The sequence below is a fragment of the Mycetomoellerius zeteki genome, unplaced genomic scaffold, assembly GCF_001594055.1.
Source record: "Mycetomoellerius zeteki isolate Tzet28-1 unplaced genomic scaffold, Tzet1.0 scaffold114, whole genome shotgun sequence".
Classification (NCBI taxonomy): Eukaryota; Metazoa; Arthropoda; class Insecta; order Hymenoptera; family Formicidae; genus Mycetomoellerius; species Mycetomoellerius zeteki.
Window position 1 is genome coordinate 635,157 of NW_017256062.1, and position 14,168 is coordinate 649,324.

Sequence of the window (14,168 nt, forward strand, 5' to 3'; positions counted from 1 at the left end):
GAGTTTGTTCAAAATTTTTATTTTGAGATTATATTTTCATCACATATTACTTATAGATATATATAGAAAACATAATAATGGTAATATTTTATATCACTGATAGGCAGGAATAATATTTGATAATACTTATCTTGAGATAGAATAAAAATCAATATATTTAAATGCATTTACTCATTACAGTTCAAAAGTGCAGAAATATATAGAATTTCAAGAAATATAAATTTTGAAATTAATTTACGATGTCATTTTCATCACGAAGGAACGGCCGGTGCATATGTTGCGAGTTAGGACTTAGTACTTAATTAGTTGACTCTGTTATATTCCGACCGCTGTAACCTATATTAAATACCCACGTTTAATCGTCGTGACGTTTCTCAATTTAGCTGCTGCAGTTTGTAAAGCTTTCAGTCCCGACACATAGAGATCAATCGACTTTTGCGTTGACATTAATATATTAATAAATGCATCGAAGATAATATATCAGATCCGATTTTAAAATGAGATGCTTTGGCAAATTTGTAGACTTTAGAAAACGTCCCGTTTCTCATCCATTTTAAATTTAAAATATCTCTAGATATTCACGTGAGGTAGAGTGCGTTTATTTATGTTCCCTCGATATTCGATTCGCTGATGGTGCGACGAGATCAATCTCAATCGACGTTTCACAACCGGAAAATATCGTGCTGTCCACAACGTTAATCGAGTTGCTATCCGATCATTCTCGATCAGCAACTGCAAGCCCCAACGAACACCAAATTAGCAATTATCTTTACATAGCTTCGTATGCACTGAGAGAAAAATGTCGAAGTATTGCAAAGCAAATGTTACTTATGAAATTTGATTGTGATAACGAAATATACATTTCTGTGAAATATATCTTATTTCTGTGAAATATATTTCATTAATTACAAAAAAATAAAATAGATGGCTTATTTGCTAGGAATAAAATTTTATTTTACCCGTATTTAAATATAAATATTTATTTCAGTGAAATAAATACGAGTATATTTCTCACAAATATATTTTTAGGTATCTTTTTCTCAGTGTACAGATCCGTTCATTTCGTACGTTTGACAAACGCATTCTCGGAGAAGAGGAATGGTTGTTGTGAACGGCCATAATAACATGTAACGTTGCGATAAAACTTTGTTAAACAACCAGCAAGCCTGGATTTGTCACCGCAAGCGCAGCCGCGGTGTATTTGCATACGGTTGACATGGTTGGCCACAACTATGCTTTATCCGCGGCTATCAATATTATTTACGTTAGCTTTCATTTAATAGTTCGATCAACCTATATAGACAGAATAATTAATGCGATCAAATTAATTATCATTTATTAGCTTATATTGATTGCTTAATAACTTCTTTCCGCGTTATGATACAGTTTTTTTTTCCGTTTAACTTTAATTCATTATACCATAAAACAGGTTTATGCAGGATATTTTGAAAAGTATACGGAAAAAACGATTTTGCTGAAAATAGCGATTTATCTAAAAATTGAACTAGAGCGTAGTTCGAAAAGTTCTCGGCCTGACACAAAAATGACGCTACAAATATCAAACGTATAATTTTTAACAAGTTTGATCCTGCGCGGGCCTACTATTATAACATTTCAGACAGATGAGTTCATTGATTTTTTTCTCGGTCATCTAAAGCAACCAACTTTCGGTTCTATTATAACAATGCACTCGTTCACACTTCTTCAGTTGCAGTCGCAAAATTGCATGAATTGCACTTCGAATTGATTCTGCACGTACCGGATTCACTTAGCCCTCGGTTACTTTTTCCTCTTTCCAAACATGAAGAAATAGCTCGCAGGAAAAAGATCTGGCTCAAATACGGAAGTAATCGATAAAACTAACGCTTACTTTGAAGGCTTAGAGAAATCGTATTATACAGACGGTACGAACGAGTTAAAATATCGCTAGAATAATGTAATAATGTTGAACTAAAAGGGGATTATATTGAAAAATAAAAAAAATTTTGCCAAAAATTATGCCAAGAACTTTTTGAAACTACAGATATGAAGATAATTTTGTTGGACTATAAAAATAATTACGTAGACGCTCAAGCAATGCGACAAAAAGTTTTGATATTCTGAGAACCAATTTGAACGTTTTATGTACTTTGATATCAAAATTTTTAGATTTAGATTTCAACAAAACCGTTTTTTCAGTGTACCGTCTTAATTCTGATACCATTTTAGGGTGATAAATCCGTATAATCGATGAAATTATGTTTATAAATTTGATTTATATATAAATTTCGATAACAATAAGATAAAATAAGCAAAAAGAGCGTGAGCTGTTTACCTACGACATAACGTTACAATTACGTTACTTCATCCTTTCTCAGCAAGAAAATGGTAACTCTCAACTGACGGTCTTACGAGCATCTGAGAAGAGAATGTTTGCCTCTATTGTGTGGCACATCCTCGCGTTAAGACGCGTACATGAAAAGTTGTTGAGATAATATAGCACAGTTTTGCGACACTTGGCGCGGTAGGATAATAACAGTACAGTATGTTTTGTTCAATTTTATATATTGCGAATTCATATGAAAATCGTCCGCGTCATACGAAATGTGAATGCACGTCGCCGCTTCCATTTCGTCGAGATGATATTTTTACAATTAAGTCTGCCATGAAAACCCTCGGAGGTTCGCCAGCGGCGGCGTAGGTAATCGCTTTCAGTTCATATTTGCACGATATTACGGACACCGTGTTACTTTCTCCTCGCGAGAGTCGCGAGAAGCGAGAATCGCGTAATTCGCATGATCGGATACGATCGCGGCTCGAGATAGAGCTTCCCTTCGAGCGACAACGTTACAGTAGCGTCGCGATTTTCCACCTCGATTGTTTCCGTGAAACAACGTTAGCCGAAACGTTTGTTTTCGTATGCGCTGCTGTCCATCAGAAACTAAAGGGGAATCAAAATAACTGGCGATTTCTCTGCGGCCTTTGTACTCGGCGTACAGTTTCGATTAATCCCAACGAATGCCGAAGCCCGGTTATTTCGATGCCGCAATCAAAAGACTCGCGTTCCGATACACTACTAAAAAAAGCACGAAAACACGATCCTAGGAACGAAATGTAAAAAAAAAGGATTGCCGATGTTGATATCAAACGAGCAAGCTTTTGATAATCGATTTAGCCGTGCTCGCTATCTGGATACCTTTTTCCCACCCCTAAAAGCAATTATTTTTAATTGTTTTTCAGTAAATAGTTACTACATAACATGAACAGCCTTTCGGTATACACATTTATTACACGTTTACTATCCGTTTTTTTTTTTTTTTTAATAATATATGTACATTTTTTAAGGTTTTGATATTTTTTGTGGCATAACTCGAAACATAAAACTGATTTATGTTCAGTGTAAAGCCACGACAAGTAATCATCTATCATTGCCAAGAACAATAATCACAATTACCGTAGTTGTACGTACATAATGGCGAACATTTCGACGATTGCAGTACAATGCTTGTAATTTTCACACTGTAAAGCGACAGTACCTAATTAGATTCGATTAGATTCGATCAGTATTCCAGTGAACCATTCCAGTGAAATGCAAGACACAAGTTTTTCACCATTAGATGAGAAACTGTAGAGCGGATCCCGCAAAATAGTTTCCATTCTTCTATCTTCTTTTTTCTCCGAGATAATTAGACGTATTCAAATGAACCCGGAAATCCTTTCACGTTGTAACTTCAAGTGAATTTTGCACGTGCTTCGGCTAATTTTTCCTTCGCGGAGTGCGAACGTCATGTATCTCGAGCCACTGCAATTTGTGAATTTTTTCCCCTCCGTCGAGAGGCGAATTCAGAAACGCGTAAAATTCTCTTTGTTATTAAAACGAAAATCTAAATTATTTGGATTACATGTAGAGATGTGCAAAGAGAAAAATATGTATATTAGTCATATTCCTGCTTATATAAAATATATAAAACAATACATAAACATAAAAATAATATTCTGTTATATGTATATTATTATTACTATAATTAACATTAGTGCATAAAGTAGATACACTGAAAAAAAATATAATCAATTTTAACAAGTATTTAGTTCAATACTGCCAACTAAATATTTATTAAATATAAAGATATGTGTTTATTTGATACAAGAAACATTAACTTGATTTAATAATTATTCCTTTTACTGAACAAATATTTATTTACTGTAAGTAAATGTTTAGTTGGCAGTATTGAACTAAATATTTATTAAAATTGACTATATTTTTTTCCAGTTTACATACAAGTTAATATCAATTTTGCGAAACCTAATATTTTTCTTATTCAAAGTCGGAAATGAGAAGGAGACATTCTAAGCTCTAAAATAATTAAAAAAGCAATTCATTAATTCAAAAAATTACAGTTTATATAGGCTGTGTTCCAAAATTCACTGGCAGTGCTGGAAATGTATAGTATACGTGACGTAAACTGTAGATTTTTAGCGCTGGCAGTGAATTTTGGAACACAGCCATAATAACAGAACAACATAATGATAACCTTCTCTCCCCTGAAAAAAAATGAACCCAGAAAAAACAGTGAAATTATTAAAAAAATTGTAATATAAAAACAGAAAATAAACGTAGCTGATAAAATATCAATATAAAATCGAATTTAATATAAAATATATAGGTATATAACAATAATAATTATGAAAATAAATAATAGTGAGCAACAAAGAGTTAAAAATTAAATATCTTATATCAATGTGTTACATATGATACTTTTTTTCAGTTTTTTTAACGTACATAATAAAAGAAAAAAAATATCCGTCTGTCTTGCTGTCTTGCTGCGTTCTATTGCAGTAACTCAAAGATTCATGCGTTTAAATACGTGTCAAAGTCGATCTGACCTGACCTAGAAGAGTCTGGTGGAGTGATATGTTGTTCGCGAAATTGCGGATGAAACGTGGTGCGAACGAACGGTGTTCCGAACTGCAAAACTTCCAAATGTGTATCTACGGTCAGTTAGTGTATCGCCCGCCTGCGGTCTGGGGACCTCGAAACTTTCCTCGAACAAACTTTATCGCTGCCGATTTTTCACAACTTCCACCCGTCAATGGCGCGACACGCCCATGGGAGACGAGAAAATCGTCCGGTTTGCCGAATCTTTAACGATGGCAGTGGATATAGTACGCGACAAGTGGTTGGCACGAACAAAAGAGGTTCTGCCATCATGAGAAATCACATTCTTTTATTCCTGGGAGTATATTGGATATTATTTAGGAAACTGTATTTTCATGGGCGTATCCAGAATTTTTTTCAGAGAGGGAGAGAGGGTTAACAATTCTGTTATTACATAAACAGTAATTTTTTGACTTAATGAATTTTTTTGAATATTTTGAAGAGCTTATAATGTCTTTTTCTCATTCCTCACTTTGAATGAGAAATATTAAGTTTCGTAAATTAATTTTTTTTTCGAATAAAGCGTAGGCACAATACAGTAGGTAATTAAAAATGAAATATGTAATTGTGAATGGAGTATTCATTAATATTTCAGCGCATATTCTGTTTTTCTGCTAAAAATATTAAGAAAATTTTCCTCATATATCAGATACTTTATTAAAACTGTAACTAACGGAAGTTTCCGAAAATATTTGCATGATCGTAAATAAAGGGAGAGGAGGGGGTAGAAAAAAATATTTCATGTGACAACAAAAAACTCAGAGTCAAAAGTAAAGTTATATTTTTTATAATTATAATGAAAAAAATTAATAAAAAATTTTGTAGGGAATTAGAACCCCCTCCCCCTTCTCTTACGCCTATTTATTTCTACTTAAAACGGCGTCTGATGCAATGAAGCTTTTAAGGTGTAAAACTTAAGCTTTAAACCCCATAGTCATTATTCTTTTCACATTCGACTATAATTGATTAACTTTTTACGGCTGGAGACTTAAAAGCTTAAGTTTTATGCTGCAAAATCTCATTGTAGATATCACTTTACGTAATGTAGAAAATAAGAATACGTCGCCAACGAACAAAGCTGTGACCGTAGATTTTAAATTACTAAACTTATCGCAAGCAAAAATGAGTGCATTAATTATTCCCGTTGATACTTTATCGAAACAAATTTTGTCAAGCGTTTGTATGCAAAGATTAGCCGTGAGAGGGATCAGATTTGCGTGTGTGCAACCGATTATTAATTTCGATCGTGAAAGGGACGTTGGACGAATCTCGTCTAATGCGTGCACGTATTACATACGCATTCGGAAATTAGTACGAGCACGTGCGAATACGTCCTGTACCTATTTAGTTAGATTAAATCAATGGAGGATCGGCCGAGAGATAGGTCAATGTACGAAAATCCACGAACGCGCGCAGCAGTCGCATTATGTCCCCGGAACATCGTAATCGCATTAATTGCATTGACCGACACTGGGAGCACCGGGTGCACAAACGCAGTCGGATGCGGCTGGGAATTCGCTGCGGACAAGTTCGGCGACGGAAAATTTCCAATATTTGTTTCGCGCTCCAAGTTGACAGGCCCCATTCCGAATTGATGGCGACCGTATCGAGTGCCGCTGCAGCAGAGATGAATTCAGTTGTGGAACAGATCGTTCGCACCAAATATCCACAATTGTTCGTAGTTCGCGGTGCTACTTTTTGCGAACGTGGTCAAATAAACTTTAAAAATATGCTTAAAGTATTTAAAGTAAACATTCCACTTACATGGAAAGAATGGTTTCGTGCTAAGTATCTAAAAAATTAGCTAAACGCAGATCTTAAAATAATTTTATTAGAGTACTAGCAAAATAATTATGTAGGAGATTTAAATCAGTTGCTAGACTGTTAAAATTTTTTGTAGTGTTGCTCATCATATTTGAGTTTTCTACATTATTATTTTGATAATGGTCTAATAAGATTATTTTGAGATTTGCATTTAGCTAAAATTTTAGATATCTTAGCAAAATCATTCTTTCCGTGCAAATAGGATTTTTATTTTAAATAAAATTATTTTCATATCTGGATCTAAATTTTTTAATACTTCAAGAAAAACGTTTGTGTAAAATATGACGTCTTATTTGTTAAGGATACATATGCGAGAATGTGAACAAAGATGTTTTGGAAAAATTATTTACAACGATTAAATGTCAATCGGTTTTGTGGACTCTTCTCATGTGACAAATATGCAGTCGCGGTGATGATAATACGCTTATTTCTAAAGCGCAGGAACGCATAAAGATCGGATTATCGTTGAAATCATGTGAATGAAAAGTATATTCGCGCATCCGATTCGTATTCAATTTCACTGACGCTCACACGGCATATTTGAATCGATCGCTCGCGCTAATATTTATGATTCGGAGATATGATCAACCGTGATTAAATTAAATTCCTGTAAATCAACGATGCATTTCCAAAGCGTAGCCGAATACGAATATATCATAGTACACATTGTCGATTGCATGGTAGTTTTATGAAAGAAGAATGTAATGATGTAATGATCATTATCTCTGTAACATAATCTCTGTAACATTGTTGAATAATTCAATAAAGAAATAGTTCGTAATAATTACGAAAAGAAACAAGTTAGAATAAAATGTTTATATATCTGTGTTGAGAGGTGAGAGAGAAGAGAATTGAGAAAACGGAATTTGTACTGAATCTCGATTTCGCGACACGAAAGCTATATAAATAACCGATTTGTGGAACGGATCGATGATTAAATAATTCCTCGGTCACATCCCTGATGAATACAAGTTGAAAAACGAATTGAATCAGTATTTACTCAATAATTTCGTGTCGACCAAACAAAATTAATCAGACGTGGAGATTAAAATACACACACACATCGCAAATTTTTATTTTTAAATCAACTAAATACGAGAAGCGCCAATAAGCGGTCAAAGTTATAGGTATGTTAGACTAATATATATACGTATGTATTTTAAATAAATATATCTCAGAAATATGATTGCGCGCCGATAACTTTCGGACTTTCAACATAATTTAAAATACTAATAATCTCCCCAAATTTAATTAGATCGTTGATGAATTCAACGCAAATGATTGATTTGATGCTATTATTTTAAAACCTGTAAAGAATTTTTGTTTTTAAATTATTTTTAAATTTATTTCATTTAACGCGCAATGATTTAATTAAATGTCAAGTGTTTAATATTCTAGCTACTAAATATGTTTGATAATAACTAATTACTTGTTCTCTTAGGTACACAGGGACGTGCTGAAGATAAGACGACACTGTCTACGAACTCAAGCGTGTCCTCTTAGCACTTAAGTAGTTGCATGAACCTCATAAGCAGTATTCATGACGCTGTTTACTTTACAGTGATATAAGTAGTATAAGTGATGTAAATATAGTATGTACTACCAGAAACTCTCCTAAACAAGATGAATTTAACAAGAGCAGAACTGTTCAGATAAATTTGTATCAGCTTCCGGCGATCATTCTGATTGATTAAAATTTTATGTAACTCTCAATTTCTCTTAATCAACTGACAGTTCCAGTCCGAATTTAAACAAAAAAAATTCTATAGTTGCATTAACCTTATTTTCATTTATATAATATATAGAAGTTAAAATTGATTAAATTATTTCTGTCGCTTTTAAAAGTTCGGTTTATGAGAAAATGGCAATTATACATATAATAATATGTGATATATTTATTTCAATAAATAACTTTTCTTTTTTTTCTACATTATTATAATCAAAGAAATAAAAAAAGATAGGGAAGGAAAAAGAGATTTCAAATCTGGGTCGAGGCATATAAATATAAAAAAAAACTATCAGAGACAAATGACGTCGGTGAAGTCGCGCGTAAAATATTGCAATACGAGTTTAGAATACCGCTAGCAAGATAAGGTGATGTCGCTCAAATAAGAGCTGCGTGCAATTTGCGTGCAAGCTCTCTCTTCTATAAAGACGTCGATCGTCTAAATCAAATGATGTTTTACCTCGCGATTGAGCGGCTTCGCCAAAGTGATGACACCGGTACGCGGGTTGACGACGAAATGGTCCGTGAGTTGTATGCCATATTTCACTGGCGATCCTTCGGGATCGTGGCCCTTCAGGACGAATACTTCCGTCCCGACCTTGGTCGATTCCGAAAGTGGCAAGCCCGTAGGATATCCTCCGGCTTCCAGGATAGGTGGCTCGTTCACGTTGTTACCCGCTGGAACAACAAAAAAGAAACGTTTGTTTTCGAGAGTTTCTTGTGGTTGGCCATACTGATCACCCACACGCCCGGAGAATTTCTTCCTATATATCTTAGCATTTATTCCTCTCGTTATCACTCCCCTTACATGCTGCGAGCTGCGTTCGCTCGAAACGAAATATTTAGGGTGTCCCGAAAGTTCATTCTATCAAAACGTGTACAGTTTCTGAGTTATTAAACTTTGAGAAAATGTAAAAAAATTGAATAATATTTTAGAAACACATAAAAAGTTTATTCATTTATCATTAACTTATTATAGAAGTTTTATTTAGATTAGAACACATGTTTGAAAAACAAGTCAAGAAGTAAAACATTAATTGTCATAATTTGCATTATTATATTTTATTACTTTCTTTGTCCGAAGATGTCAATTATTTGGCCCTACACTCGTATTTCTCTTTTAGTCGACAACACGTTAATATTTGCACGCAAAAAATATTTTGCTGTTGCAGCTAGAATTATAGTTGTTTTTTATATCTGATAGAAAATTATGTATCATACGCATAGAATTTATAACACAAATCTAAATTCTATCTCTGTCGTCTATATGATTAGATGCAATACATATCTAATATCGCAGTACCTGCTAGAAATTTATCTATTCCAGCTATTTTCCGTACTTGGATAATTTTCGCTGTAACTGCAAGATCACTTTTTTGAGTGTAAAACGTTCGATTTCTACGATGAAGGTGATAGAGTAATCAGAACTGTGTATTAGTCATTCCGTGAGTCAGTGAATTCAATCATTAAGTATGTACATAGTGTTGGGGTCGCGCATTTATTGTACATAATCGCTGTCGGATCGATTTAGATGATTAAGGCTACACGAGCTAAGTAGATTATGATTGATGTATCCGTTGCGCGGAAATCGATTTTTACCCGCCAATATCGTCCGCCGGACCTGTCGATAATCAATTTCGTTGCGAGATCCGGAGCTTAGTGTTTTCATACTCCTTTTGCGACAGGCGCAATCAATACGGAAATCCCAATTCAGTGCGTTGAACAAGAAAATATATCGCGTCGTCAGAGAAGCTTTCCCAGTTCTTATATCACATTATATCATTATATCGTTTGAAGACGAGAACAAGAGAAAAGAATGCTTTGTCACAAGAGACAAATGCTTCGGAGAATGGATTCTTGAGCTTAAAACCTAATAACTCTTGTATTTCTCAGCGAAAGAAGAAACTATCGAATTATTCATATCTAAGGAAAGCATTTATATTACGTATTCTTTTTCTGAAAAAAAGAACATCGATATTTTGCACTGTATACTTGAATGAAATGTCTTTATTCCTCGTGTACATACATATTTCCAAATCGTTCGTTTTAAAGAGAAATCTTTCACATTTTTTCTTACATTCGTGTTAAACGTTTAAGCAGATGATATTATGGCCACGTGGAAAGAACAATTTGGTTGAAGTACCTAAAAGTTTAGCTAGAAGATCTGAAAATAATGTTATTGGATTATCAAAATAGTTTTAACATAAGAATTTCAAGCATAATGAGCAATACTGCAAAAAGTTTTAACATTCTAGAAGCTAATTTTAGTGTCCTGCATAATTATTTTGATGACCCAAAACAAGATTATTTCCTGATTTGTAGCTTGCTAAATTTTTCTATACTTCAGCAAAACCGTACTTTGCGCTCGATATTCATAGTCGTTTCTTATTTTAAGACTATTTAAATAATGTTTTAAGATGCTAATATGGTTCTATGGCTTATGTCAGATTAAAACGATCTTGAATATAAGAATTGACTACGAATACCGGCCTATATTATCTAGAAAAAATTGCAGTGAAAAGCATGTCTTTTTATCTTTCTTGTAATTATTTTCGCGGCATGAAACTGTAAATTAAAGAAAAAAAAAAACTCAGAATCAAATTATCGACGAAACAAAAGAAATGGAAATCAGTGACGGAACACCCTGTACAATCATCTCAGCCCTGGGAAACTGTTAGATGAGCTTTGTTCGTGGGTCACGGCACTTCGAGACTCAAAAGAGCCTGGAGGTCCCAGGCCGCTAATTCGCGAGCATCGGGGCTCGACCCTGCAGTAAGCCTGAAAAGTCGTAAAACTATTACCAAGTTCGAGCGTACGAAGTAGCCCTCCCGAAGCCGCAGAAACTTCTTTCTGAACTTCCGCAGTTTCTAGTCGGAAATTGTGGCGGACGTAATAGATACATCGCGGACTTTAGGATCGGCCAATGGGGCACGCTATATTTTTTTTACAGACCTCATTCGACGCAAGGATACTGCGAGACTGCAGCTGCGGCTTTCCGTGCCTCTCTCTTCCTTTCTCTTCCTATCCTCTTCTTTCATTTCTCTCTCTCTCTCTCTCTCTCTCTCTCTCTCTCTCTCTCTCTCTCTCTCTCGCAACAATGGCCTGAACGACGACGACGACGACGACGACGACGAAAAGAAGCATCTTCGAGGAGTAAAGATAATCGTTAAAGGGATAACGACATATACGATCACCATCTCATTCCTTTCTTTGCAGCCGCCACCGTCGCGAATTCACGACAGTCGCTTAGAATTTTTGCCATTACGCGTCGGGTCATACGACGCCATCATTGTAACGAGTTCGGACTTTTACGTGAATAGCGTACACCGCTCGTAAATAGAAAAATTGTGCGACAAAGTACCTACTGCAATACAGCGCCGTTGACCCAAGACCATCCGAGATTCACATTACATTTGCAAATCAATGATATGTTAGGATAAACAGTATAGTGATTAATTAGCGAAAAATTATCACAGCTAACGAGATTTTTAATAATAATTTTAATAATAATTTAGAAATGAATTAAAAATTAAATTATTTTTCTTTGAGCAGAGCCGTCATATACAGACGAACGATTACTTCTATCATCAAAAATGCAATAATCGATATTGTTGATAATTATATTGAATAGGAAAATAATAATTCGATGAAATGAAATTATGTCGCAACATAATAATAATTTACTGAATTAAAATTATGTCTGACCTAAAATGAAAATAATTTTTATTATGTCTCGACATAATTTTAATTCGTGGAATTATTATTATTTCACGACATAATTTTAATTCATTATTAAAAATTTTTTTAGACAATTATTTTTTAAGAATTTAACATTCGATTACATTTCATTTATGCTATAAAGTGAAACGATTTGCCGTACACTTTCCATTCCCGCCAGTGAGAGGAAACTTTTGATTGTGCATATTCATGGTCGCATACGAGGAAAAATGAACACATATAGTCATGCAGCTCATTGCTATCTCCCTTCGATTCGCAGACAGATTGATAAATCGAAATGATGAAAATTGTTTTCACAACTCTTTCGCAAACTAAATGGTAAAAAATTATATGATTATTTTAAACGATAAAAATTATAAAATTCTTTTCATAACATCTATTTCATGTTTCTGCATTCTCGTTTTTTATTAACATATCACTGCTAGTTTAGGCTCTACAAAAACAAACGCGACATTTTCATGAACTTTGTATAGGCGCCACGTATAAAAAGTTCAGCTTTTAATTGCATACATCTCAGTACTGAAACGTCGAACTCATTATAATTGCACAAGTATGTCAACATCTTCTAGTACAATGTACAGTTTCAATTTCGAGAAATAACTTACAGCTTTGAATTACAGTATCTTACAATAAGATTCATTTTTAAAACATGATTTCTCACCGCTAAATTCAAATAACTTATACTAACACGTATCACGTACAATTTCAACGTACAATGTTTTACTTCTTATTGTTAGTAAAGAGAAATATGCACACACAATACATCTGTAAGTATATAATATACGTTGATATTAATGTCATTCAAACTAGATTTATACTCTCACCACGGACACAGAAACTTCGAAAAGATTTATATAATAGAAAGTGATTTTATATTTTTAATAATAATTAATATTTTTCATAAAAAACAATTCACATCATTTACCTGGAAAAATACATGATTAGCTAAAAACTTTCTTTGTACTCTCTTTACAAAACAAAGAAAAAATATATAATGGCTGTTTAAGATATTCTTATCTAATTTATTTTTGAGGAATGAGTGATGAATCGCCACATGTACACTTTAAAATGTACACGTTAGCAACTCACACTTTCATCTCTACAGCAAAGGGCAGCCATATTTTATTGCCAGCTGGGCACTACAAAAGTAGCCGAATTTGCATGATTGTGACATGAACTGGTTGCAATGCGCGAATCTACAGAAGCATATCCTTGTTTTTATACCATGATTAGTACAACTCCTACAGCACGAAACATTGCAGCAATATTTTAATAATGCGCAATATTGCAATATTGCTGCAATATGGATATTTTAATATAACGATATCATTACTGTCATAACGAGTTACAGAATATAGAAGCTGAAGGCCTATTATTCCATAACTCTTAACGCAAATTTCGTTATCATTATAAAACTGCTGCGCAGCTCTTTTACTATGGTAAAAAAATGCGAAGCACGCCCTAGTAAAAATTTTTCTCATAATTTCTCATAAAATTCCGCATAATTTTCTATAATTTCTCATAATTTCTTATAGCTTCTTATAATTTTTTACATATCTAATATGTTATTTACTCATAGAATGAACACTTTCTAATAAATACTCATCAAGTGCAATGAGAAAATATAACTTTTTCTACATATTTTATCATTTATAAAGTTTTCTACTTTCTAATTTGTCGTATTTCTTTCATATTTTCTCGTAAAAAATTTTTCATTTCTCATATTTTATCATGTATCTGGTAATAATCCTTCTCGTTATTTCTTATAAATTTTCAGATAATTTGTCATATTTATTCATAGAATAATATAATTCTTGTTTGTCGATTTATAATACATTATACATAAAAGCGATCGTCATACATACAAAAATAATAAGCACGTATATTCAATCTTGAAATTAGACTGTGTTCGGAAGACATAGTCGGGTAAATTAGCACTAAATGATTCTTTATACCGAGAGCGTG

The 14,168-nt window shown here is 33.6% G+C and overlaps 1 protein-coding gene across 1 annotated transcript in view; it reads right to left on the reverse strand.

The window, feature by feature from the left end:
- Cad87A (cadherin 87A) overlaps positions 1-14,168 on the reverse strand; it is a 266,762-nt gene that overhangs the window by 44,782 nt on the left and 207,812 nt on the right. Inside the window, 1 exon segment of the mRNA XM_018457631.1 lies at positions 8,926-9,143. Within this exon segment, the coding sequence (XP_018313133.1) occupies positions 8,926-9,143 (218 nt within the window).